The 27,061-nt window shown below is 33.7% G+C and overlaps 4 protein-coding genes across 6 annotated transcripts; 3 read left to right on the plus strand and 1 right to left on the minus strand.

Annotated features, from left to right (window-relative positions):
- The first annotated feature begins 2,999 nt into the window (after positions 1 to 2,999).
- Positions 3,000 to 7,729, plus strand: LOC107427720 (monocopper oxidase-like protein SKU5). Its single transcript, XM_048461706.2, has 9 exons — positions 3,000 to 3,476; positions 4,396 to 4,505; positions 4,588 to 4,858; positions 4,963 to 5,101; positions 5,230 to 5,593; positions 5,922 to 6,287; positions 6,382 to 6,460; positions 6,666 to 6,862; positions 7,193 to 7,729. Exons 1-9 carry the CDS (start codon positions 3,330 to 3,332, stop codon positions 7,299 to 7,301), a joined length of 1,782 nt encoding a protein of 593 aa, XP_048317663.2. The 5' UTR covers positions 3,000 to 3,329; the 3' UTR covers positions 7,302 to 7,729.
- A 3,131-nt stretch (positions 7,730 to 10,860) lies between these two features.
- On the plus strand, positions 10,861 to 15,425 carry LOC107427732 (serine carboxypeptidase-like 20). The gene is made up of 15 exons (XM_016038113.4): positions 10,861 to 11,021; positions 11,124 to 11,299; positions 11,436 to 11,581; positions 12,072 to 12,148; positions 12,284 to 12,406; positions 12,501 to 12,603; positions 12,744 to 12,781; positions 12,852 to 12,953; positions 13,169 to 13,249; positions 13,340 to 13,582; positions 13,839 to 13,904; positions 14,003 to 14,124; positions 14,686 to 14,799; positions 14,928 to 14,973; positions 15,113 to 15,425. Exons 1-15 carry the CDS (start codon positions 10,884 to 10,886, stop codon positions 15,194 to 15,196), a joined length of 1,659 nt encoding a protein of 552 aa, XP_015893599.3. The 5' UTR covers positions 10,861 to 10,883; the 3' UTR covers positions 15,197 to 15,425.
- A 679-nt stretch (positions 15,426 to 16,104) lies between these two features.
- Positions 16,105 to 20,307, minus strand: LOC125424379 (uncharacterized). 2 transcript variants are annotated; one of them, XM_060820265.1, is made up of 3 exons: positions 20,072 to 20,307; positions 18,680 to 18,746; positions 16,105 to 18,514 (listed from the first exon to the last, which is right to left on the minus strand). In XM_060820265.1, the coding sequence occupies exon 3, from the start codon at positions 18,412 to 18,414 to the stop codon at positions 16,468 to 16,470; it is 1,947 nt and encodes a 648-aa protein (XP_060676248.1). In that variant the 5' UTR covers positions 18,415 to 18,514; positions 18,680 to 18,746; positions 20,072 to 20,307; the 3' UTR covers positions 16,105 to 16,467. The 2 variants fall into 2 exon arrangements, with proteins under 2 accessions (XP_060676248.1, XP_048317661.2); XM_048461704.2 differs by lacking the exon at positions 18,680 to 18,746 and having other exon boundaries at positions 20,072 to 20,306.
- Positions 20,308 to 21,292: 985 nt separating this feature from the next.
- Positions 21,293 to 25,166, plus strand: LOC107427712 (poly(A)-specific ribonuclease PARN-like). Of its 2 annotated transcripts, none has more exons than XM_048481412.2 (8): positions 21,293 to 21,683; positions 22,235 to 22,365; positions 22,632 to 22,820; positions 22,922 to 23,034; positions 23,168 to 23,284; positions 23,364 to 23,478; positions 23,632 to 23,847; positions 24,154 to 25,166. In XM_048481412.2, exons 1-8 carry the CDS (start codon positions 21,367 to 21,369, stop codon positions 24,798 to 24,800), a joined length of 1,845 nt encoding a protein of 614 aa, XP_048337369.2. In that variant the 5' UTR covers positions 21,293 to 21,366; the 3' UTR covers positions 24,801 to 25,166. The 2 variants fall into 2 exon arrangements, with proteins under 2 accessions (XP_048337369.2, XP_015893574.3); XM_016038088.4 differs by having other exon boundaries at positions 21,294 to 21,683; positions 24,148 to 25,166.
- The last annotated feature ends 1,895 nt before the right edge of the window (positions 25,167 to 27,061 follow it).

Below are 27,061 nucleotides of genomic sequence, written 5' to 3' on the forward strand. Positions count from 1 at the left end.
TTTTGTAAATTTTGATAAAATATCATATTATTCATGAATATTGTTTAATTATTTGATTTTTTTTTAGTTAATAATTCTAAGTTTAATTGAATTTAATTTATTTAAAACCAAATCATTATTATGAGATTATTAAATAAAGTTCCTAAAATTTCTTACTGGCCAAAAAAAAAATAAAAAAAATTGTTGAACTTGAACTCAATCACAAAAATTAACCATAGGTTTTGGGGATAACATAAAATAGTAGAATAAATAAAGAAGGAACTCAAAAGTGTTATAAGAGTGACACATATATGAAACATGTCTAGAATAGGAGATAAAGATGGAGGAATGGGATTGGGTATGGGTAAGGAAAGGTCGGTCAGTTTTTGGTGATCAAAGTCTGTCAAGGATTAAGGCTGTGCATGTACGTGCATGCTAACCAATTCTGCATCACATAGCCGCGTGTGTTTGTTACTTTTGGAACCATCTAAAAATTAAAATCCACAAAAACAAAACGTAATATTGTTCTAGTTCATTTCTTTTTTTTTATTTATTTTTTTTTAATTTTCTGTTTCATAGAAAAAGCCTGCTTTTAAAATAAGCGTTTTGCTATGAAAAAGATAAAAATTCTGGAATAGATTCTAAAATATTCTTACGCATAAAGAAGTTTTGACGTATCCATTTGAACAGGTTTGTGGATAGCAAGAAGACAAAAAGCCATCTGAAGATTGCAGCCATTCAATTGAAAGGGCACGTCACGTTCTTCTGCACTGCCAAATTGGGCGGGGAATAACCTCAATTATTGTTCATTTTTCATCTATTTTTTGAGCCCTCCATAACTATAAGTTATAAATACAAAATTAATATACCATGCTAAGCTTATCAAAAGGTTAATAAAATTTATTTAAATAATATAGTAAAAGATGGAATACTATTTAATTAATCTTTTTTTTAATTCATTTAACCATTTAAAATTAATTTTTTATATTTAAATTATAAAAATATATCAATCAATAATATTTAAATATGTATTATTTAGTAAAAATATTTGATAAAAATTTTGATATTTATAGAATTACTGATACAAAATATATAATAATTTTGATTTCATAAATACAAACTTTAGTTATCACTTAATATCCATTATTTTAATAGTTAAAATTTAATAGAGACAGGATAATGAATAATTGAATTTTGCAATGGGTAAATCAAATTTAGTACAAATTAATAAAATAATGTGATGTATCTAAAAAAATCAAAAAAATTGTTAAACAAGTGGGCCAATGCTAGACTGAATTGTAGGCAATCTCTACCATGGAGGATCCAATAAGAAAAAGATGATGTCAATTTTTTGATGTCGACTTTTAGAAAAGGAAATCAAAATATTTGTTCTCAATTAAAGATGGTATTTCAGAAAGATCTAATTTCAAAAGGTCCAAAGAATATGAAAATGATATTATAAAAATGAAAAAAATATCTTAGTGGCATATTTCAAGTGTGGCATCTAGAACAGAGATAAACTCTATGGAAATTAAATGAAAGGGGATCGAATCAAGTCCTTGTCAAGGTCAAAGATAGAGTAGAATAAAAGAGTAGTTTAAATAAAACGTTCATACTATATTTCGCACTGTTGGTTTTTGTTTGGGGGTCCATTGGAAATCATCTTGTTAAATAATTAATATATCAAAAACAGAATAGATTGGGATTTCCCTGTCAATGACCTTCTATGTATAATCATAGAATTTTTGCACCAAAATTTTCTTCTTTTTTTTTTATTCTATGGTTTTGCATTTTTAGTTTCTCCCCTAATTTTTAACCATAGTGTATTTTTGTTATAATCTCTTTAATGATTCCCACAGACATATCAATGTGAAAAAAAATCAAAGCAAAACAAAAACCTCACAACCAGGGAATTTTCTTGCATGTTTTGAGCAAAACAAAAAAACAAAAAAACAAAAAAACAAAAAACAAAAACCAAAAAAGAATTTTCCTGCATGATATTGTGTAATCATTTGGTGAACCGCCTATTTTTAGGCAACCTACTCGGCGCTAGTTTGTTGTGGTTGAAGGAATTAAATGGCCCAAATAGAGTGAACCTAATACATATATGATTTGGCCCACTAAAGACATCAGCCCAAATTTCCCTAGCAATGGATAAGGCGTATATATAATGTTCTTTAAAAAATTTCATTGTGAACATCGCAATTCTTAATACAATTTCAATCTTTGTTGCACTTTCCTTTTTTTTTCTTTGGGGTAAATTTTTGTTCCACTTTCCATTCAATCATGTACGTACATCTTTTATTATTTGCATTATTCAATTTTCATATTACTTTATGTAATCATTTATTAGCTTCGAACTTTAATCAGCTTTGTGAAAAGTGCTTAATCATTTAACATGGCAATAAAGCGAAAAATGTATAAATAGAGATCAAGTTCCCTTCTTTTTGGCTTAATTGCCAAGATTAAAATTCAGGTTGCAGAAAATAAAGTTCACATTTTCCATCAATCACATTTTTATTTCCATTTTACTTGCTTTGTTCTCTGCATAAAATGTAACTCATCTATAACTTTTAAGATACCCTTTTTTTTTAATTAAAATTTAAAATTATTTTTAAAAAAACGATATATTAATTTTATCCTAAGAAGAATTTTTTAGTAAAAGCGTCATAGGAAGTTGGCAGTGGAAAGTAAAAATTTGGCCTTTTTTTTTTGTTTTGTGACAGGTTAAAGAATATATTACCCCCAAGTATATTTATACATATATTTTTGGTAATAGAATATTTTTTTTTTGGGTGAATAAATAGAATAGTTATACATATATATGCATATATATGTTCATTGTTTTCTTATCCCAATCCATCATTGCTAGTGTGAAATCAAGGAGCAAAAACAGATTTGCTTACTTGGATCCAGCTTCAAGGAGACAATTTGCCACCCTATATAGAGGTCCACACACAGAGACACTGACTGAGACACACAGTGATTGTAAAAGAGAAAAGAAGCTGGCAAAAAATGCACTGGCTCAGTTCTCCAGAAAATGAAATTGAAAAAAAAAAAAAAAAGAAGCTTAAGATGGGTCCCACCCCATCAGGGACAGTGATACAGTCTGACTCTGACTGCACCAATACTTGCTTCTTCACATTGCCACGTGAGAGTTTATCACTCTCCTCCATCATTTTTTGTTTTTTGCTTCTCTGCTATACATTTCCCACTTTTTATTTGCTAAAGCAAGCTCAGCAAACTGTTCTTCTCTCTTTCTTTCGAGCTAGAAAATTCTAAATTTCCAGTTTTTAGCATATTATTTGAGAAAACAAAAATACGCAGAAAGGAATCAGGGAAAGAATCCAATGCCCAGAGACTTCCACTGTTCTTGGTTCTCCTATTTGCTTGTTTTTGTATGCTATTTTGGAGTTGCTTTGGCCGGTGACCCTTATGTGTTCTATGATTGGACGGTCTCATACCTCACTGCCTCTCCACTTGGAGTTAAACAGCAGGTTCTTTTTTTATTTTTTTTATTTTTTGGTTCTTTGTATTGTTTCCCTTTCTGTTTCTCAATTTTGGATCCTTAGCTTGGGACCTTCTTTATCTGTGATTCTGAATTTTCGAATGAAAATGCAGCTTTTTTAGTGAATTTTCTGGTTAAAGTTTGTACCTTTTGTTGCTCTTATTTGATGTTTAAAGTTGGATGGAAAGGCTATTCTGATTGTTATTTGCAAGTGCAGTCTATAGTTTAGTCCTTTACATGATTTGTCCTGAAGAATTTGGGTTCGCTTTTGCCTAATCTTATTCACAAATGATATGAAAGTTTCTAGAATAGATGTGGAAAAAGCGATTGAACGGAAAGATACAAAACATAGAGTTAACTTGTCTCCAAGATCTGCTTAATATCTCAGGTTAGTTGTCAATGATAATTTCTGAAGACCCATAAGTGAAATAGCAAAGGGGATTCTCAGCCTAAAAAGTAAGCACCAGTAAATTTTAATATGAAAGATATTCAAATTATTTAATTACTGACTTCTCTCTGAATTAATGTAATAATGTTCTAACTATGATGGCACTTTTTATTTATTTATTATTTTTTTCGTTGTAAACATCACAAAAAAAACATTCCCCTTTAATTATGTACTTGTCATAAAAATAGAGCCTGTTTCAATTTATTTCATTTCTGTGGTTGTTTGGAAGTGTTGGTGTCTGCAATATTGTTAACCAAAGAGAAGGTAAGCTCACTTGTTACCACATTTGTTCTTTGACCCAGTGTCTCCCTAGCTTTCTTGCTTATGTCCTGAATGTTGGCCACAGTGCAATCTATGTTTTTTCTTCTTTGTTTTTTCCCTGTATGGGTCTAGTTTATCGTCTAGGTTTACAACTAAAGTGATGTTTACCGCTTCCTCCATCTGCCTCTCATCATTTCAGGTGATTGGGATCAATAGACAGTTTCCGGGACCAATTCTAAATATCACTACAAACTGGAATGTTGTTGTCAATGTCAAGAATGACCTGGATGAGGCGCTGCTTCTTACATGGTATAATATGCATGTATCATCAACATAAGAACCTCTTGAAGTGGTGAAAAAATGATTGCTAATGTTGATTAACTTGATGCAGGGATGGAATACAGCACCGGAAGGACTCTTGGCAAGATGGTGTGTCGGGGACTAATTGTCCGATTCCTGCTGGTTGGAACTGGACATATGAATTCCAAGTGAAAGATCAGATTGGAAGTTTCTTTTATTTCCCTTCCCTAAACTTCCAAAGAGCTGCAGGTGGATACGGGGGAATCACGATTAACAACAGAGATGTTATTCCAGTACCTTTTCTATTGCCGGATGGAGATATTACAATCTTTATCAGTGACTGGTATACAAAGAGTCATAAGGTCAGTTTATATCTTGATTGGCCCATTGCTTGTTTCACACACTAGCTACATTGAGTGTATTCTCTTAGGTTTCTTGGATGTGAACCATGCTTATGGGGAAACAGGAACTAAGGAAAGAAGTTGAAGATGGAAAAGACCTTGGAGTTCCTGATGGTATCCTAATAAATGGATTGGGTCCCTTTCGTTTTGACCAGGCACTTATTCCAGATGGCATTTCATTCCTCACAATGAATGTTGAACCAGGTAATCTCTGAGGCATATATTGCAATTATCATATAATGGTTTTCTGGTATGATTTAAATAATAAACATTTAAATTTTTGTTTCATTATATCTTTGGTAGCTTATAGTTGATAATTTTATATGAAACAGGAAAAACATACCGTCTCCGGGTTCACAATGTTGGCATCTCAACTAGTTTGAATTTCAGAATACAGAATCATAACCTACTTCTTGTTGAGACTGAGGGATCATACACAGTTCAGCAAAACTACTCAAACATGGATATTCATGTGGGTCAGTCATATTCATTCTTGGTAACAATGGATCAAAATGCCAGCAGTGACTACTACATTGTTGCCAGTCCTCGTTTTGTCAATTCATCTTCTTGGGCAAGAGCTACTGGAGTTGCCATCTTGCACTACTCTAATTCTCAGGGGCCCGCTGTAGGTCCTCTCCCTGATCCTCCTAATGATTTCGACACATATTTCTCAATGAATCAAGCAAGATCCATAAGGTTGGACATTTTTTTTTTCTTTTTTTTCTTTTTTTTCTTTTTTTGGTTGTGGGGGGGGTGCGCTGCTTAATACCAATGTTTCAAAATGGAAAAAGAAATGGACTTTTCCAATAACTTCTATGTTGATCACCAGCCACTCGGATGTATATCACTTCAATCTGCACAATTATGTTTCTCAACTGCTTAATAGTTTTTACTAAAATGATACTAGATACTGTCCTAGTGATTATTTTTTGGTTTATTTATTGTCGATACATTTACTTTCAGGGATTCTTGTGCCCAATCTGACTACTGTTTTATTTTTGTCATGGTGGTAAAACTATTTTAGATGGAATGTCTCTGCTGGTGCTGCTCGTCCAAACCCGCAAGGATCATTTAGATATGGGGAAATTACTGTCACAGATGTGTATGTTATTCTCAATAGACCTCCTGAGCTTATAAATGGAAAATGGCGTACCACGCTTAATGGTATTTCATACTTACCACCTTCAACACCTCTAAAGCTTGCCCAACAATTTAACATTCCCGGGGTCTACAAGCTTGATTTCCCTACTAAGCTAATGGACAGACCTGCAAAAGTCGATGCATCTTTAATTAATGGTACTTTCAAAGGTTTCATGGAAATCATCTTTCAAAACAATGACACAACTGTTCAGAACTACCATTTGGATGGCTACGCATTTTTTGTTGTAGGGTGAGCTTTTGGTTTTAAAATTATTCTATTTCTGTTCCTTATTATGATATTGGAAGAAGTTACATAAGTAGACAGTTTCCTATTTTTACTGTAGTATGGATTTTGGAGTGTGGACTGAAAATAGTAGAGGCATTTACAACAAATGGGATGGTGTTGCTCGCTGCACCATACAGGTATTCCTGTCATATGGTATAACTCGATATGATTTTGATTCTGATCTTGTATACCATGAAAAACTTGTTGTGACGTATATTTATGCTTTTGCTGGCAAATTGAATCAAATTTTCTCAAAGTTTAGTTGTTTTATTCGTGACTGTTTTCCAATGTATGTTCAGGTTAATCATATGATAATGACTGCTGGTTTTTCACTGTTAACAGGTCTTTCCTGGAGCTTGGACAGCAATTTTGGTTTCTCTTGACAATTCTGGCATTTGGAATCTTCGTGCGGAAAATTTGAATTCATGGTATCTAGGCCAGGAAGTTTATATCAGCGTTGTAAATCCTGAGCTCGACAAAAATGAGCTTCCTCTCCCTGAAAATGCCATATATTGTGGCTTACTTTCATCTCTACAGAAGTAAGTTTTCAGAAACGCCACTCAGAAACGCCACTCTAACTTTAGAAATTTTGTTCAGTTCTCTTGACTCGGGGACTTCATATAAATATAGAATTCGAACGATATACAGCTCAATAGAAAACTTGTGAAATTCTCAATTAAAAGCAAAGGCTGAGAAGTATTCAATTTAAAAAAATAAAAAAATAAAAAAATAAAAAATAAAAAAAGAAGCAAAAAGAGTTTCCTAGCCACATATCTTATTATACAATTCAAATGGTTGCATGACACTATTTAATTCCCTCATTCCAAACTCTGCTAATACTTCATTTTCTTCTTTTTTTTCAATTGCAGAGACCAGGCACTGAGAGTCAAATTTTCTGGTGCACCATCCTTATCTTCCAGCACAAGTATAACAATATTGATCATGCTGATCTTGATATATGGAACTTTCAATTGGTAATCGAGTTGGAAAGAATGACAATGCAGTCTTATGATCTAGTTCACGGAACAAAACAGGGATTACACGCAAGTATAGTCCATTGATGTGGGATTCCATTTACATGATGCAAAAAAGAAATCACTGAGTAGGACGAGCTCAGAAAATCTTTGGTGGAATGAAAACCAACCTGAATCCTTCTATTTGTAGCATATAACAGCATTTATTACTGTAATTCCCAGTATGTATTATTATAATTTTTAAAACTGCACTTTGTGTTTTGAAAGATCTGTATAGAACTGGAAGAGGGGTGTAGCTGATAGCATTGCAAACATTGTAATTGGAGGGGAAAAATTATCAACCAAAATGGAACAAACCAACTGGGAAAAAAATTGTCAATCGGGCACCTTGAAAATAGATATTCAATGCCTAATTTTGGTTTGGTTGCTTTCTTTTTCACTTTTTTTTTTTTTTTTGGGGATTCTTTTTCCCCTTTCTTTTTGGCCTTTTTGTAGTTGGATTGGGACAATTTTGTCAAGTGCGGATTCCACTTTTTCATTTTTTTATGTACCATGCGTATATGTGAGGTATGATGCAGAATCATTTTTACACATGCTTTTCCAACTTTTACGATTATGAATCATAAAGCATTTCTTTCTACCTTTATGTTCAAGTGTGCTTGTAAGAATTTAAAGAATTACTTGAAAGAAAAGAAAAATGAAACTAAAAATGACACAATTCAAACTTCCTTTTTTATTTTTGGTATATATTCAAACTTCCTTGTAAAAGTAAACAGGATTGCTTTAGATCAAGATATCATGCAAATTTAAACAATCAAACCTGCTTTGGTAACATGGAAGTTAAAAACAAATCTAAAAAAGTGAGAAATTGATGGAATAGAAAATTAAATCATATTTGGGACTTGGGAGTCGAGAACAATAACTTGAAGAAGCATTAAATATTTTTGGTGGGGTAAAACCAAAACTTAAATTGGGACAAAAGAAAACTGTTGCTTTGGCCATTAAAGGTAACACGGGGACCAATACAGATTCATCTAGTTTGATACTTCAACTAAAAAAAGAAAGCAAACTGGTAATTTGTCCTTATACCCACATATTTATATATATAATTTGTCCTTATACCCACATATTTATATATATATATATATATATATATATTTTTTTTTTTTCTTAGCTTTCAGACCACAAATATAGACGACTGTAAATAGTATTCTCACAGGCTCTTCATATATCCTATTTAAAAAATAAAAAAAACAAAATGTCTCTGTCGTTAATCTTATGAAAGTAATGGCATGTATGCAAAATCCTGATTATACTAAAATAAATAAATAAAAATGTTGAAAATCTCCTATAATTATTTAAATATTGCTATTTAAAATCATTGATAAAAATCATCCATGACAATTGCGGTTGACACAATAACATTATTAATTGATTTTATTTTTAAGTTACTTCTTCTAATGCATTAGAATTAAACTCTAAATAGAAAAATCTGTAATATTCTACCACATCTCTATAATGATTAAGAGCATTTTTAAAAGTTTTTTTTTTTTCTCTCTACTTTAAAGAACCATATATCTACTTTTATAATTTTATTATGCTTTTTAAATTGAAAAACTAAAATAAAAACGTGATTTGACTCTTAGTCAAACTCATTCTCTACATAAATTTTTTTAATAAATTTATTTATTGCTCTACAAATTTTTATGCATAACTATAACTAAATTATTTATTATAATTTCGTATTTCAATTTCTTTAAATATTATTTTGCTCTGGGGAGAAACTGAAAGGAAGCAAAATCATTAATTATTCATGAAAAAAAATTATAAAAACAGCGAGTAGTGTTTGATACAAAATTTAATTTTTATTTTTTAAAATTCTTCCACATATTTTTTTTCTTTTAAAAATTATTTTTTTTAGAATAAAGAATGCTATTGAATATGTTCTAAAGTTTATCATGAATAACAATTTTTATTGGTTTTTCGGGAAAAAAAATTCATTTTTTTAATTATTCATTAAAAAGACATTTTTTTTAAAATTTTGACCAAATTACAATAAACTAAAATGCTTAGTTGAATTATATTTAATCTCATTTAATTAATTAAACAATTTTTAATAATTAAAATTCTGTTATTTTATTTTATTTTTTTGGTGTTATCATTCTGTCAGTTAATTTTTTTTTTTGGGGTAAATATTCTGTCACTTTACTTGGTAATTAAAATATTTAGATATTTAATATTAGTAATGTAAGTGCTTGGTGAAATTCAAATTAATAATAATTAGATAGATTTTCAGATTTTGCGAAAATCTTTCACAATAGGATCCAAACTTTTTGCTGAAGAAAGTACAAATATTTTTAGGTGGTAAAACACGTGCGTATTCTAATAGGACCAAAGTAGCTTGGTGTAAAAGCTCATTTTCTATTAATCTTACTTCTTTTGCTGTGAGTAAAAGTTCAGTTATTCATACTATCATTCTCATTCCAGAATCAAAAGCTATTCTTGATGAGACTTTGCTAAGAAAAAAGTCATTCTTGATGAGAATGACACCCTTCAAGTGGAAAACCCATCAAATGGCTGCTCACTTCCTCAGTCAAACTTTTCAATTTTATTTATTTATTTATTTTGTGATAACTTGTCAATTAATTTTATTGTACCATTATGGTACTGCGCAGTACATCATTGTGTACAAATTAAATTAATCACTAACAATGTCAATAATCCAACACTTAAAAAAGTACTTATTTATCTTACAAAAAAGAAAAAAAAAACTTAATTAATTTTTTTATAAGAAAATAAAAACTTATTTAAATTATTGTATAGAATGCATGACATGTACATAGCCTTTTTTTTTTAATTTTTATAATAGTGACATAATATATGGAATTGGCTTTTTTATTTTTATTTTTTATAATAATGACATAGTATATAGAATTGTTTATAAAATTTTTTATCTTTTCAGAGGGGAAAAAAAAAAAAACTATATATAATACACGGTATTGAATTGTCATGTCTAAGTCTAAAACATAGACTTCCCAAAATAATAATAATAATAAATTGTGTACAAACTATTTTTATTCTATCATTTTTTTGGGGAGAAACTATTTTTATTCTATCATGGTAATAGGGTGGCTATCAACCTTTTGTAGCATGTTTTTCATCTTAAACTATGAAATGTAGTTGTTTTTTGTTAGTGTAGTTCTAATCGTACAAATTTCCAAAAATAGAATTTTAATATTATAAAATGCAATAATATAGGAGTACAAATTTTTATTGGATATAAAATTCACAAGCTTTGTGTGACAATATTATTTCACATCTTTATTGGTTCAGTTATAATTGCGACACAGTATTACACTCAACACACACTCGTGGTACCCTACTGACGTGATACAACTGTTATACCTGAATACTTTGTCTTCATACGGCTATGGTGACTCACATGCGAGTATACCAAATAAGCATTCTACTATTAACGTGTAATGCAGCTATTGGGCCTTACTAAACCTTACCTTAACCAGTTTGTTACCCATTGACCATCATCATTTTATCACCTTTTTCTGGTCTTTTTTTTTTTGTTTGTTTGATGAATTGCACTACAAAAGCACAATTTGTTACCCCTCTCAGTGACTCTGTGTGTGTGCGTCTCTCTCTCTCTCCTTTCCAGTCTCTCTTTCTCTTGGCTTGGAAGCAACGCCTATCAGCAAGTTGCATTCTATATTTGGTATAAACACTTTATGGGAATCCATATAAATAGAGTGCTTGTCTATTTTAACTGTGTTTGATATGATTTATTGGATTCTGTCTTACTGCTTCATTTAATCAGAGTCAGAGAGAAGCCATGGCTGAGACCAGTCTTATCTTCTACAGAGGATTAGTTTTGGGGTCCATAGCTTGCTTGTTCCTGGGTTTTGTAGTACCAACTCAATCAGCTCCCGAAGCTGCTCTAGTTACTCAGCTTCCTGGTTTCACTGGCACTTTTCCTTCAAAACACTACTCTGGGTAAGTGGATAGTAATTATTAATACCCATTTGTTTTTGTTTCCAAATTTTGGTCAAATTTGATTTTTTTTTTGGGTTTTATGTTAACAAAATGCGATCTTGGTGGGTTTTTCTGTAATGGGTTGTTGCGTTTGAAGGTATGTGACAATTGATGAAAACCATGGGAGGAATCTGTTCTATTATTTCGTTGAATCAGAGAGAAAGCCGACGGAGGACCCAGTGGTTCTTTGGCTTAATGGTGGACCTGGATGCTCCAGCTTTGATGGATTCGTTTATGAGCATGGTATTTGCATTTTTGAGTTGTTATATTTGTTCATTTTATCTGTTATAAGTTCCGATCAATCTAGTAAAGCGAAATTAATCTCCATCTAATCAAACATTTTCATATGTGGGTTTGTAAGAAGTGTTAAATATTCTTGTGATAATGGAGACTCATGAAAAAGACATCACTGACCAACAGAGCCGGTGTATATATTTTGTCTTCTTCCTCTAAGTTTGCCGAATCCGATATCCCAAATTCCAATATAATTGAATTCGAGTATTTATTTGTTTTCAGGATTATGAGAGAAGACGTTTATATTTAAACCATTCCCTTTCCATATTGTTTCCTGTAAGAAGTGTGCTAAGTTTTTGGATTTTGAGTTTACTTAAGATGGCCTGGATTTAGTAGTTCTTGAATCTGTCTGAAGTACTTTTTATGCTTTCTAACTCACTGGGCACTGCTTAATTGTCATTAAAATTTAATGGGTCCTTCAATTCCATCATGTTTACAGGCCCATTCAATTTTGAAGCGGCAAAGACTGAGGGAAGCCTTCCCCAATTGCACCTTAATCCATACAGCTGGTCTAAGGTTGGAACTTTAAAACTTAATTTTGAAAGTTTAAGGAAGGAAAAAAAAAAAAAAGCCTTTTATGTATAATATCATATGAGGAATGTTATTCAAGAATATCCTCACCTGACAATAGGGTTATGCTTCATATAATAGGTATCCAACGTTATATATTTGGATTCTCCTGCTGGTGTGGGGTTTTCTTACTCAAAAAACAGAACTGACTACAGAACTGGCGATTTAAAGACTGCTTCTGATAGCCATACATTTCTTCTGAAGGTAAAAGGGGAACTGACTTTGAAGTTAGCATACTAATTGCATTGCTAATTTTCCTGTCTCCGATTATAATAATGGATATGCAAATTGCTTCCAGTGGTTTGAATTGTACCCGGAGTTTGTCTCCAATCCATTTTTTATTGCTGGAGAGTCATATGCTGGAATTTATGTGCCAACTCTAGCTTATGAAGTAGTCAAAGGTATTCTTTATGACTCATAACTACTAATAATGCATAGAACTAAAGAGTTCTTCTAATATTTAAACTGATTGTTTTTGCTTCGACATATTTAAACTAATGTTGAAATCAAAGCTAAAAGCTCGACTCTGGATCTTTGGCAGGACTTGATGCAGGTGCAAAGCCCATACTCAACTTCAAGGTATCCAATCGCTTCTTACCTTTGTTAAATTTTCAAATATATTGCTTGAATCTAAAGTCATTACATGCAGGGTTATTTGGTGGGCAATGGAGTTACTGATGATGTGATTGATGGCAATGCTTTGGTTCCATTTGCACATGGAATGGGACTGATATCAGATGACCTGTTTGAGGTAGGTGCAAAATGTTTCTTTAGCATTAAGCATTCTATCTAATGCTAATATGTGTTATTCAACCCAAATAACAATGATTTTACCTTGTAATTTGCAATTTTTTTTTTTCCAGGAGCTAAAACTTATAGTAGAGTCTGTTCTTATGCCTTTCCAGAGTTCCTTTTTGTTTTCTCCCCCTAAATCACAGCTCTGATAATTCATGCTATGTTTTACAGGAGGTTACTAATGAATGTAATGGAAACTTTTATAATTCAGCCATTGAAAGTTGTCAGAACAAGCTTGCAAAAGTTGACGAGGTAACAAATTATACTGAATGTGAATAGATTAATTTGGATAATGTGGATAATATGTTCTTTGGTCAACTTAAAAATTCATTTTAATCACAGGACATAGAAGGACTGAACATATATGACATCCTAGAACCATGTTATCACGACCCAAGCATATGGGAGACTCCAACTATTGAATTAAAACTGCCATCCAGCTTCCGACGGTTAGGTGAGACTGAAAGGCCACTTGCTGTAAGAACAAGAATGTTCGGTCGTGCCTGGCCTTTTAGAGCTCCTGTTAGAGATGGAATTGTTCCAACTTGGCCACAGCTTCTTAACGGCCAGACTGTCCCATGTACCGTAAGTTGTTTAGGTTGCTATTGCTTTGATTTTTCTTCATCCTTCCTTTTAATTTCCTCAGCTCCTTGCAGATTTGAAGTTGTCATGATTCCAGGATCAACAAAGTCAATCACTTATTTACCAAAAAAAAAAAAAAAAAAAAAAAAAAAACAAAGTCAATCACTTATTTACAAATGTGATTAATTAGTTCTGTGGTTTATTTCATTCTGTTGTAATTTGTTTCATATGATGCTCCTAAAAATTTTGTCGCCTGTAGGATGATGAAGTTGCAACTGCATGGTTGAATGATGAAACAGTTAGGAAAGCAATTCATGCGGAAGAGGTAAAGGATTTCATATAATTACTTTAATCATAATCGGAAATTTGTTGGATCCAAGAGACTGGGAATGCACTAATTATATGTTTCTTGTTGCGCAATAGGAAAGCATAATTGGTCCTTGGGAGTTGTGTACAGGCAACATTGTTTTTAGTCATGATGCTGGGAGTATGATCAATTACCACAAGAACCTTACTTCCAGGGGATATCGGGCACTTATATACAGGTAAATCTCATTGATTGTACCAGTGATTGTTAAGAGACTTTGTTTTTTGTTTTATTTTTCAGTTCTCCATGAATACAATAAAAATTTAAATATGAAAGGGAAAAAAACAATTAGAAGAAAAATGTTCCAAGTTTCTCAGTTGTATGAGTTGAAATGGTCTCTGTAAGATTGTAGTGTTCTTTCTCTGAGTCAGATCCTGTGGTTAAAAAACCAGAAGTTTGTGTAATTATTCTCAAGAAAGGAAAAGGAAAGCAAACATGATTTACGATGGAAATATGAATAATGGAACTATTAGCTGCTTCATACTGGTCATGCATCCACTGTCTTACAACTAGCCTAATAAGTGATATGCGAAGGGAGCTTCTGTAAAGTGTATGTCAAGTTGAAAACTGCTAGATGATTTACAGTATGACAGGAATGGTTACTAAAATTTTGGTTCCAAGCATGGAATGGATTAAATTGGAACTTAGCAATGACCATTATTATACTTCAAGCAAACGATATTTGTAACATTTGCTAACTTTTAGAACCGATGTGAATTCCTGTTCTTGTTTCTTGCAGTGGCGATCATGATATGTGTGTTCCATACACTGGTAGTGAAGCATGGACAAGATCAGTTGGTTATAATATTGTGGATGAATGGAGACCTTGGAATTCCAATGGACAAGTTGCCGGGTAATTTCTCTAAGGAAAACTATGTTTGCAACTTCTTTAGAATTCAATAGTTTGTCTCGTGAAATTTCATTACATCAATGAAACGCCAATTTCGCTTGTTATTGATTCTTTGACATCATTGGTTGCAGGTTTATCCAGGGTTATGAATACAACCTCACCTTTGTAACCATAAAGGTCCTTAAACTCGCAATTCGACTAAATAAATTTTAGTAAAGGAGGAGGAAAAAAAAAAAAAAAAAAGAGATTTAATAAATTTTGTATGTTAATTTTAGCGTTCTTATAATTTAAGTTATGATTATTGAATTGGTTGCAGGGAGCTGGACATACTGTTCCGGAATACAAGCCACGAGAGGCATTGGATTTTTACAGCCGGTTTTTGGCCGGACAACCAATATAAACCAAATATGTCAGTTACAATAGAGTGCCTACCGGATTATCAGTAACACAGCGAAGGAAAGAAAGAAGTGCCTGCCTGATTATCAATAAGAATAAGAAAAAAGAAGGCTCACAATGTATGATTAATTTGCATGGCTATATGATATTTAAACATGAACTGAATAATAATTTGGTTTTAAAGCAACAGTAGCAAGAGTTTCCTTGAATGTGAATGCATCATTTTACCCACCCATAGTTGAGCATATCTTAGAATTTGCTACTTTCGCACAAGGAGAAAACCTTGCTGCAATGCAAACCCATAAAATCAATGTTAGCATCTTATGCCATTTATTCGAGGGGTCCTTTTTACTCCAACGTATTTGACAAATGTCATTCCCCCAAAAAATAATAATGATAAAAAAAAAATAAAAAAAAATTTAACAAATGTTTTTGACAAACCAACCTGATGGGTAGATAATTGTTTAAATTTTAATGTGATTTAACCTTTTTAACTGTTAAATTTATTAACTCTGGTTACGGATAAGGTGCTTCGTTCCAGGTCTTTTTGTTTTTTTTTTTTTTTTGTCGGTTTGTTTTCAGCAGGCTGATGAGAAATATATTTGGTTTGTTAAATACTTCGGCCAGATACCTTTTACACTCTAACTTGATTCTTAGCCCCCTAATAAGAAAATAAAAAATAAATGAATAAATAAAAAAAGAACTACTTGGTTGCCTATTTTGGCTACAATGAGAAGAAACTCGGTACTTTGACAATTATTTCTAGTACCAGACAGCTGAAAGACAATCCTTTCAGTTTACGTTCACGATATTCAACGAGCTCGACTTGGTGCAACTACAATAAATGCCGACCAACATTATCATATTTTTGGCAACAAAATGAAGATTAATTCAGCCAATCAAGCCACAAACTATCAACTGATTTTCACTTGTTCTCTCTTTTAATTCCATCTTTAAATTGGGCCATCATATCTCCCATTAGAATGTAATTAAACTGGGATACTGTAGTACAAATCATACTCATGGAAAACTAACTCAAAATAGATCTCCCTCTTCCAAATTAGCTATAAACCTATAACGGCATTACATCAAAATCCGGATGGCAGCAACCGGCACAAGTAACTACTCTGATTTATAACTATATGTAGCTTCATAAATTCGTAGCTTCAAAGAATTTAATATTAAAAAAACAGATGCTCAGAAAGAGAATTTCATCAAGAACTCGAGTGCATCTATCTATTTTCATGCAACGTCAGAAGCAACCTCAAGAGCAAACTAAACAGCATTTTTCTTGTTTCTGAAGTTCTCTTTCAACAATGAAAACTTTTTCTTGCATTGATTCACAGTCTTACCTGGAACTGCAGCAGCAACTCGCTCCCATCGCTGAGTGGCATCCTTCGGAAAGGTTTTCAAAGCCTGAACCAGGGCTCTTTCTTGTACAGCAGACCACACATCTTGCTCCGAACTAGAAGATACCCCATCAGCATTTGTATCATTAGGACTCTGGTCGTTTGCACTCTTGTTTGCAGAATCTTGTGGAATGTCTGTCTGCACAGAATTGTTTTCACTCTTCTGAGGAGTTGAGACCCCTTCTATTTCCTCCCTAGTAGTGAGGGGAGATGCAATAGAGGGTGCAGGCTTCCTCTTTTCGAGAAATGAATCAAAAGCTTTGGCAGAATCAGGTTTCTGAAGAAGTACTGTTTTGGTTGCCTTCAATATTTCTTCCACAGATCTTCCAGTACCAATGTACTCTGAAATAACTTCCCACCTCCGAGATGTTCCTTTTGGATATTTCTGCATTCCTTTTCTCAAAAGCTCAATCTCTTCTCTGCCCCAAGGTTTTTCCTTCTTCGCGGAGCTGTTCAAAGGGGTACTTCCATTAGTCTGCACAGATCCATTGGGCTGCTCAGTTTTCTTCTTATCTTCCTTTTTACTTTCCAAATCATTACTATATCCACGCGCATCTTTAAGAACTTTTGCTAGCTCCAGCCCCTCTTTGCCCTCCATCTTGTCACATATGTCCCTAAGTTGATCAATATCAAGTGTCATACAAAGACTTTCAACATCATCCCCAGAGAGATCAAGCAAATGCTGTGATGTCACAGGCCCTGAAAGTGTCCGAAGACGAGTTCGCTCTTTACGTAATAGTTTCTTCTCTTTCTCTTTCACCTTCTTCTGCTGTAATGCTGCTTCTGCAGCTCGCCTTTCTTCCTCCTCCTTCCGGCGTTTCTCCTCTTCAGCAGCCCTGGCTGCTTCTTCCTCCTGCAATTTCTTTGCGAGGTATTTGGCCTCCTTTTTCCTCTGTTTCTCAGCTTTCTCCTCTTCTTTTCTCCTTAGTATCCTTGGATCTCTCTTATAAGCATTATCTACAAGAGAACGGATCCTTGCATATTCTTCCTTTCTAGCCTTTTCTGAAAGTTTTGCATTCTGTCTCTCCATCCACCTCTTATGATCACGAGACTCAGCTTGCTCAAGATCAAATTCATCAGCATGTGGAAACTCTCTCCAGCTTTTAAAACTATACCAAAAGTAATAAAAACTATCTACTTCACTTAATGAGGTTTTATCATCACCTAATGAAGGAACAGGTTGGCTAACTGACCAGCGGCCATTCCTCATAAAAGCCGAACCAAACACCTTGAAGAAGTCTTGTGGGGCACAGTCCGTCGGAACCTCGTCATCAAACTCATCAGTGGAGTCATAAAGTCTTCTCTTTGTAGGATCCATTAACACTTCATATGCTTCTTGGATGGCCTTAAAGTGGCTCTCTATCTCATCCTTCTTTGCTTGTTTGGCAGCTTCGGTTTCCTCAGCAAGAAGAAGAGCAGCCTGTTTGTCAGGATGATACTTCAAGGCAGTCTCACGATAGCTCTTTCTTATCTGTTCCTCAGTAGCAAGATATCTCAAATGGCTCAAACCCAATAATGCATAATGATCTTGTTGCTTGCCTTCAGCACCAGATTTCTTTTTACCTTTACTGCTATAAGAATCAAATGATGGCAGATATTGCTGCTCCTTATCACCTGCCGGTTTCTGATCTTCACCATCCTCAGCTTCCTGCACACAACCAAGAAGTTTGATAGCAGCAGAATGGAAGGCACGCCCAGCTGGTTCAAACCTCAAGGCCTTGATGGGAAGGCAATTTGAAGAAACATGGATTGGCTTTCCATCAACAATTTCTTGTGAGTAGGAAATAAGCTGAAATTTGGACTGGACACCCATTATGGTTATGAAACCTCTAAGATGAAGAATAATATAACCACTAAATTCAGTATCCGGGAAAGGTTTTGCTTAGTTCAATGCCCTGGCAACAAGGTCCACACTGAAAAAACAAACAAACTTCTTTCAGAATAATTCATGCAAAAGTGATTAAGCACATGGTATACCATATCTGAAACAGCAGGAATTACCATCAAAGGCAGGTTAGTATATTATAAAAGACAAACAATACGGTATTATATTGGTGATAAAGAGCATAGGTTCAAACCGGTAAGCATTTGGCCACAAGTTGTAGCTACCACTAAGTTGGCCAGTTCACAGGAATAATGAAGAGCCTAAAAATGTTCAATAAACAATTGAATAACCACATCAAAATAATAATTCAATGATGATTTCTTATGCCTTTCACCAAAAACATAGGTTTAACATTATTGTTCTTTAAGTAGTGGTGTTTTGATGAAGTCTAACAATCTATCTCTATGGTATACCATGCCATATAACAAGCTTAGTAAATGTTGCCACACAATCAGAAAAATATGCTAAAGCTGCATGTTATGCAGAAACCGTACATATAGCAATTTCTCAAGCCATAAATCACAAGAATAACGAAGTTATGCTTAAGACAGTCACTTAACATTATTCAAATGCCATTCAAGTATGCTTTACCATTTTCATGGTCTTCTTTCTGTTCTAAAATAACAGAGGCTTAAGTAGGAAGTTTAATTAATTCAGTAATAACATTATAACATCAGTAGAAGCATTCAAGCTTAAAGGAAGAGATATGTTTCAGAGCACCATACTAATTAATCATAAGACTTAAGAACATGACTCCTACCATAAGTGTCTATAATCCAACGAATGAACTAAATATTCAGCACATGCCAAGCTTTAGCATCAAAGTGCTTTCAAAGAACAATAAACATGCTGAAAATATTTATAAGTTAAAAGTAAACTCAGACAACTACCATCACAGACATGACATTGCTTGATCCAACTTATACATGAGGTTATTCAAAAACGTTTCTTTCTTAAAACATACTTTATTAATAACCTCGCATCCCTTAAAATAAAAAAAAAAAAAAAATAATCCTAGACTAACATAATTTCTTAAGAAACCCATATGATGACGAACAATCAAGTACCTAAACATTTAAAAAAAAAAAGAAAAAAAAAAAGAAAGTGAGGAAGAAAGAAAATTATGATAGAACCTCAGATACAAATATCCAATATAACTTGGCCAAGCTTAACCATCTGGAAGGCCAACACATATACACAAACAGTATCTCCACTATCGATTCACTAAAATAATAATAAATTTCCAGAAACTTTTAACCTCGTAACTTGCTCAATCTACCAAACACTTGCCCAATCCAAAAAAAAAACCATGAAACGAAAACGATCAAACAGAAACGACCCAAAAAAAAAAAAATTAAAAAAAAAATCAACAGGAATATGGAGAAGCATAAGCTTTAAGTTCATGATCAGATACTCAATTGGAGAAGAATATGCATCAGAAAATTGATAATCAAAGCATCGTGAAGTTCAGATGGAAAATAAATACATCCAACAAGCACAAGCACATAAATACATACATACATAAGTAAAAATATAAAAATGAAGAAGAAGAAACCCTAAAAGAAGGAAAAAGAGAAAAGCGAACCTTGAGGAGGCAAAAAGAAGATGGCGAAGGAGGGTGGATGGAGTGGTGAAAGAAAAGAAGACGAAGAAGAAGAAATCTTCGCCGGCCGGAGATGGTGGAGAGAGAGGGTGCGTTTGGCATATATAATGGACTCTCTATATCATAGAAATGATAGAAATATGAAATTATGCCCTAATTCTCTCTCTCTCTCTCTATTTCTATTTCTATTTCTATTTTGGAAAATTACATGAAAGCCGAGGACGGTAGGGGAAGCTGCACGCACGCACGCACACACACACACACACACACACACACACACACACACACAAAACCTTTAACATAACACCACGTATTCTACCGTTTTGGGGGCCCGTTTTCTTCTTGGACTGGCATACCCTTCCTTTTTTTATATGGGCCTATTTGTGTACCTGTCCCTTACCCTACATCCTCATTTTCCTTTTTCTGTCTTTTCCCCTTTTTTCCTTTGGGCCTGATCCTAAAAATAAATAAATAAAAATACAAATAAATGTTTCTGTTATAGATAGATAAGTGCTTAAATAAAAAATTAAAGCTTTTTTTTTTCCCACTTGATCAAAGCTATAAAAATGTATTGTATAATTTGTGATATAACAGTTTAGAAACTTTGATTACATTTTAACATTTAATTTTTTTTTTATTCAAACTATTTTTAGTGTATATTGTTCTATCACCCTAGTATAGTTGTAAAATTTTGTCAGTTGAATTTGTAAAAGTAACCATGTATATATATATATATATATATATATATTTTTTTTAAGCCTAAAAGTTTCACTATGTTATTAACCATGTATGTTGCTTGGCTTGCTGTGAGGAGGGGAATAAAGATAAAAGGCTACCCAACAGAAGTTCAGTTTTTTCTCATTAAGAAACAAAATGTATATAATATGTAATCCCTTGTACTAATTAATAAAAAGTGTAACAATTTACTTTTTATGCCCTTCCTTTGATTGGAAACATACCAAATGAGAAGATTTAGTAGGATTAGAAAGTATGTTTTTGTATTAAACTGATTTAAAAATTAAAACCAAAGCTAAATAGACAAAGACATCCTTTTTTTTTTTTTTAACTGGGCATGTGAAACAAATCTTTTATTCTGTAATGTATCACTTTCCTTTTAACCACGTTTAACAAGGTTTAATGACGGATTTATGTAATTAATGGAAAACGTCATGTCGTATATTGGTAACTAGCTACGACCCGACGTTTTAGGCTTAGTTATGCACACAAATTGCGCCGTGAAAGTACCGCCCAGAGGAAGTTTCAGCTGAGGGCCATCCATGGTGTCTCTGCGACCACTGTTACAGAGACGCTGTCTCTGCACCAAGCTTCACGACAAATGGTCCGTAAAGCAAGTCATGAAGTCCAACTTTGCCGAGTCCTTGGAGGAGATCAAGACCCGCATCTCGGACTCCGACTTCATTGCCGTCTCGCTGCAGAAGACCGGTTCTTTCTCGGCGCCGTGGCAGCGAGTCCTTCCGTTCGACACCGCCGAGACTGCCTATTGCAAGGCCAAGTACGCCGCCGAGAAGTTCCAGCTGCTTCAGTTTGCTGTCTGTCCTTTTACTATAAGTGATTCCAAGCTCGTTGCTCACCCGTGAGTGCTTTCTATGCCAAAATTGAACTTGTATGAATTTACAAACTTGATAGAAAAAAAAAAAAAAATTGTGGGTAATGAGAAAATTGGATACTGCGTTTTACTCGGTATTGGTTATATTTGAATGTTGTGCTTCAAAAATAGTTTCTTGTTTGGTTTGAATGTTGTGCTTCAAAAACAGTTTCTTGTTTGGTTTGAATGTCCTTTTACTGTAAATGATTACTAGCTCATTGCTCATTCATGAGTGCTTTCTATGCCCTTGTTCAAAAGAGACAGTTTAACTTGTATAAATTTACAAATTTGGGAAAAAAAAAAAAAAAAGTTCGGGAATGAGAAATTGGATTTGGTATTAGTTATATTTGATTGTTGTGTTTGAAAAAAAGTTTCTTGTTTGGTTTGAACGTGGAAGATAATCAAAGGTATGCTGACCGTTAGTCTAAGGATGAGTGGATTGAAGATCGTGCGGGTTGTATGCTTCATAAATGTGAGTGATTTGTATTATGGACAGAAAAATTCTGATTGGTAATTTTGCTCTGTGTCTTTTGTTGCAGATATAACTTTCTCTTGTTTCCTAGGGATGAAATGAATATAGGGATGCCTTCTTACAGTTTTTCGTGTCAAACATCTTATTTGGCGTCCATGGCTCAGGAAGGTTTTGATTTTAATGCTTGCATATATGATGGTAAGCCTTATCCTGAATCATTTGACTCTTTAACTACTGATTTTGTGTATATGGAAAATGGATGATAAATAATATCATTTCATCAAAAGCATGATAAAATAAATATTTTTACAGAAATCAGACGAATGATTAAAAAGTAGAAATTTATTATAAGGAAATGTATTTTTTTCCCTCATATGAATACCAAACATTGGAAATTTTACTTAATAGAAATTTCATGAAACATTTCTTATGATTTCTGAGAGTTCCTATTGTTTATTCCTTAGGCATATCATACTTATCTAGAGTACAAGAATCTGCAGCTAAAGTTCGGATAGGGAATCCAACTGCCATCACTTATCAAATGAATTCTTCTTCTACTCCTACTGTTGCCGATGCAGTTTTTGTTGAAAGAATTAAATCACGGATTAAGAATTGGAAAAATTCATGTAAAAGTTCAAATTCAAGGACAGATGGTAAGAAAAACGCTGTATTAGATGCTTCTTAAGGCATATTGTTTTTTTCCTTCTTTTCATTTCTGTTATATTATGAAATGTCTTTTACTTTTCATTGGAAGATCCTCTGGTGAGTACATTAAGGAAGCTTATTACAGCCAGTGAATTTTATGGATCTAGACCAAGCATGTCTGTAGATGTCTGCAGTGAACGTCAAGTGCAGCTTGTACTAGAGGTAGATTGTTGTTATTTAGCTTTAGAGTTTAGACACTTTATGTGAAGCACCCTTGATGCAACTATGGGTACACTAGTGTGTAATTAATGCAAGTAACTAATTATTATTCTTTTCTCTCCTTGTTTGACTGCAGATGTTGAGAGAGTTCTCTGATGAACTTGTTCCGTTAATAATACCGGGAAAGAGTGGAGGAACACAGGCAGTCCGTGTGGTTTTAACTAGTTCTAAAGAGGATAAGAACTTTTTTGAGGTAGTGAGCAATTATCCATGTTTGTGGATAATGAAATGGTCAAGCTTAGTGTAAAACTCTTTTTCATTTTAATTATCAGACGGAGCTTCATTGCCAAGAAGAGGAACAAAATAAGAAGGTCCGTGGCTTCCGGGAGGTGATCGATTTGATCTCTGCTTCACAGAAACCTGTTGTCTCACACAATTCTCTTAATGGTGTATCTCTAGTTGCTTTTTTGTACCTCTTATTTTTTTATTTATATTTATTTTTCTTTCTTTCTTCCTTTTGTTTTGTTTTGTTTTTTTTTTTTTTTTTTTTTGTTTTTTTTTTTTTTTTTTCATCTTATGGTACGTTTTTGTTTTATGCAGACTTTACATTTATTCATTCAAAATTCATTGGTCCTCTACCTCCTAACATAGATGAGTTTGCAAGCTCCTTGCGGTTGGTTTTTCCTGTTGTTCTTGATGTCAGCTATCTGATGCAAATTATTGGCCCTCTGCGAAAGGTGACCAACATACCTGTCGCTATTTCCTACCTGAATAATCATTTCTTCGCACCAGTTGATATTGAAATCCCACACCAAGGTCAGCCATTCTTCATAGTTTTTATCTAAGACACACAAGTACACACACACATAGGAAACCCATTCATGCTTACATGGTTTGTGCTTGCATGGGTTTTGCTTGAGGTTGATTTGGGAGCAAAACTTGTTCAACTTGCATGCTCAATTCATGGAAAAATAATGTAAACTTTCCAAATTCTACTTTTTTTTACATATTTAATTATTTCAAAAAATTTACCATGGTTATTTGTATTAAGTTTGTAAGGTTGCTTTTAACCACATTACCTGACTTTTGTATACCATGTTTGTTTGGGGTTACCAGCCACAGAAAATGAAGGCAAACTGCACGGGTACAATGTTGTAAGAATATGCCATTTGTTTGCAAAGCTCTGCTCCGTACTTAAAATTCCCCACAGCTCTACTGTATCTGATAATGAAGTTTTACCACCAGCTCTCGAAGAGTGTACAAATGTTTTCAATGAATTCTCCACCAGCACCCGACGAATTGATGAGGATGTCAAAGTCTGGACGAAGAACACAAGAAAAGTCAGCTGTGAGCAATTAGTCCTCTTGTGGGGATTTAGAAGTGGAACGACTGCTGGAAAACTGAAGAGCATGCTACATAGGTCACACGATGTTTTCTCTGAAGAATTTGATGTTAGGTTAGTTGATAAGAGCTGTGCCATTGTTGTTTTTTGGCAACCAGGTTTATCCACAATTTTTCTGGATGTCATGAATGGCAAAGAGGTTTTTGGAGCTTTAAAAGAGATGATCTCGGAGGGTCTGAGAGCAGTGTCTTTTGAGGCTTACAAGAAAGTATGTAGATTGGGCATTTGGGAGGCTGATTTAACAGAATCCATGGTCAGAGCCATGGATGAAGACCCTGACTACCTAGTGGAAGCTAACCCTGAAACAAAACTCAGAGAAATTTACTGGTCTAGTCATGACTCCATGATTAATTTGGATGAGCTTTGACATCAGGCTAGTTTCCTGAAAGTGAGGTCAGTTTTAATACAGACTAATGCAGATAAGAGAATGGTTCGTGTCAATATTGAAGTAATGAGTTATGAATGCAGTTTCATATGCAAGAAGGAACTCATACCTTATGAAACTGTGGTAATCAAATTCTTTGTTCATTAGAATGGTCCTCAAACTTCGTATGTTGGGAAGTCTAGATGTTTTCAGCTTCTAGGGGTTCTCTCTAAGGTGTTGTTGATAGGGCCTGTATGATTATATTATTTTATTCTCTACATACAGAAGGAAGAAATTATTTTCAAAGATAAACTTTGAGTATTTCGGTGTATGGTGGGAAGATCAATTGATTAATGTTCACTGTGTGGACCAAGGGTGTTAAAACCATTCAACCACAGTTAAGTCAGCTAAGCCTTATTCCAAAATTACTCATCATAGGACCCTGATGTGTTATAACTTAATGTACCAATTAACACCAGCGGAAGTTTGAAATAGCCCTCCAATTGCCCCATTGAGAAAGGAGGGGAAGGTTGGGCGAGGGGATCTTTTAAAACCAAAAGAAAAAGGAAATATATGGTAAATTAAAAAATAGCGTTCCCTACTCTACATTTTTATACGTCAGCCATTTTGTTTATTTGTGGAAGATATAATTTATCCTCCTTATATTTCAGTTTTATTGCAAATTTGCAATTCATCCCCATGTGTTATTCAACCCTTGAAACTATTTATATGTTATTTTTATTACTTGTTTACTTCTTCGAAATAACACTTATCTTCATGTACAAAGTAACACATTTGGTGAAGGGTAATTGGTGGAAGTCAAAGGTGGATGTGCCCTGCTAATCAGGACACATGGAAATCAACTTCTTAGACTTGTTTAATTTGGTGGAAATCATTCATATGTACAGATAATATTTCTTCATCAAAACATCTGTCGCTGCGTATTAGTCATCTAATTTCAAATTGATTGATTAGATTTGGAGCACCTGATTACTCACACTTGGAATGTGGGAGGAGCAATTGTTAGAAAGTCTTTGCATAAAGTTCACCAAATGACATAAACACTTCGGATGACTATAACTGCATATGCTAAAGGTCTCCGTATATAGTAGCTAAGATGCTACAACAATTATATATATATATACAGTAGATTCGTTTGTATAGTAAAAAACTGGTATTATATATTGAAATATTATTATTTCGGTTCTATGGTACATATATAGTTCACACATTTTTTTTTTCTTCAAAAAAGGATTTTTTTTTTTTTTTCCCGTTTCAAATAAAAACATTCGTGAAATACATTTGATAAGTGTTATATGCAGGTTTTAAGAACTATCTATTATGGACTTGTCGACCATCGCCATAAATTGGCGTTTGGTTAACTGGCAAGCATGACCCTATATAATCCATGGATAGTCCAAGGAAACAAATCCAGTTAACCAAGCATGACCCTATATAATCCATGGATAGTCCAAGGAAACAAATCCAAAAGGTCATAAAGTGATATGGAAAATCGTTCACAATGGAAAAATATATCCAAAAGGTTATTGTGTAATTTCTAGAAAGAAATTTGGAAGGGAAGGCAGATTTCTTGTTTCTTACTTGACATACACGGACACAAAACTACTCACACAAATTAGTCTCAGACTTGCATTCTTATGCATACCCACAGATTTCAAGTGGTTTGAGTATACGTAACACCATTAGTTTTATTTCACTACACTTTTCACATATTAACATTGATGGCTTGGTTTTCGTGCTTCTATATGCTCCTCTTCCTCTGTCTCTTCATTAACCTTTCTATCCTCTAAATCTCCTCCATCTCCTTCGTTTCCATTGTGTCCATTGACGAGAGCCATGCTTTGCTCGAATGCAAAAAAGTCATTTTCCATTGACTATAGTTACATTGATGGTCCTGATATTACTCCTTTGACAAGCCCTCGAGAGAATGGCACAGACTGCCGTGCATGGAGTGGAGTTATGTATGATAACATGAGAGGTCATGTGATCGGCCTCCATCTTATTTGGGGCATGTCATCATGGAATAATTTATTCTAACAGCAGCCTTTTCCGTCTTCGCTATCTCCAGAGTTTAACCATCTCATTCATTGATTTTAAAGGCTCCAAAATTCCACCCGAGTTTGGTAAGTTTAACAATTCGTTGCACCTTGAAATCACGTTCAGGGTACATACCACCAGAAATTTTCGTACCCCTCTAAATTGCAGACGCTTGGTCTTTATTCATGTCATGAAAAGTTAATATT

The sequence above is a fragment of the Ziziphus jujuba genome, chromosome 9 (assembly GCF_031755915.1).
Source record: "Ziziphus jujuba cultivar Dongzao chromosome 9, ASM3175591v1".
NCBI classification, from domain to species: domain Eukaryota; kingdom Viridiplantae; phylum Streptophyta; class Magnoliopsida; order Rosales; family Rhamnaceae; genus Ziziphus; species Ziziphus jujuba.

What these genes read in the sequence shown, in the direction of transcription:
- LOC107427720 (XM_048461706.2), top strand. Translation starts at nt 3,330, where the DNA reads ATGCCCAGAGACTTCCACTGTTCTTGGTTCTCCTATTTGCTTGTTTTT. An exon ending in GGTATACAAAGAGTCATAAG is followed by an intron (nt 4,859 to 4,962) that starts GTCAGTTTATAT and finishes ATGGGGAAACAG; the next exon opens with GAACTAAGGAAAGAAGTTGA. An exon ending in CACAATGAATGTTGAACCAG is followed by an intron (nt 5,102 to 5,229) that starts GTAATCTCTGAG and finishes TATATGAAACAG; the next exon opens with GAAAAACATACCGTCTCCGG.
- LOC107427732 (XM_016038113.4), top strand. Translation starts at nt 10,884, where the DNA reads ATGAATTGCACTACAAAAGCACAATTTGTTACCCCTCTCAGTGACTCT. An exon ending in TATCAGATGACCTGTTTGAG is followed by an intron (nt 12,954 to 13,168) that starts GTAGGTGCAAAA and finishes TATGTTTTACAG; the next exon opens with GAGGTTACTAATGAATGTAA. An exon ending in TCACCTTTGTAACCATAAAG is followed by an intron (nt 14,974 to 15,112) that starts GTCCTTAAACTC and finishes AATTGGTTGCAG; the next exon opens with GGAGCTGGACATACTGTTCC.
- LOC125424379 (XM_060820265.1), bottom strand. Translation starts at nt 18,414, where the DNA reads ATGGGTGTCCAGTCCAAATTTCAGCTTATTTCCTACTCACAAGAAATT.
- LOC107427712 (XM_016038088.4), top strand. Translation starts at nt 21,367, where the DNA reads ATGGTGTCTCTGCGACCACTGTTACAGAGACGCTGTCTCTGCACCAAG. An exon ending in TCCAAGCTCGTTGCTCACCC is followed by an intron (nt 21,684 to 22,234) that starts GTGAGTGCTTTC and finishes CTTTTGTTGCAG; the next exon opens with ATATAACTTTCTCTTGTTTC. An exon ending in AGGATAAGAACTTTTTTGAG is followed by an intron (nt 23,285 to 23,363) that starts GTAGTGAGCAAT and finishes TTTAATTATCAG; the next exon opens with ACGGAGCTTCATTGCCAAGA.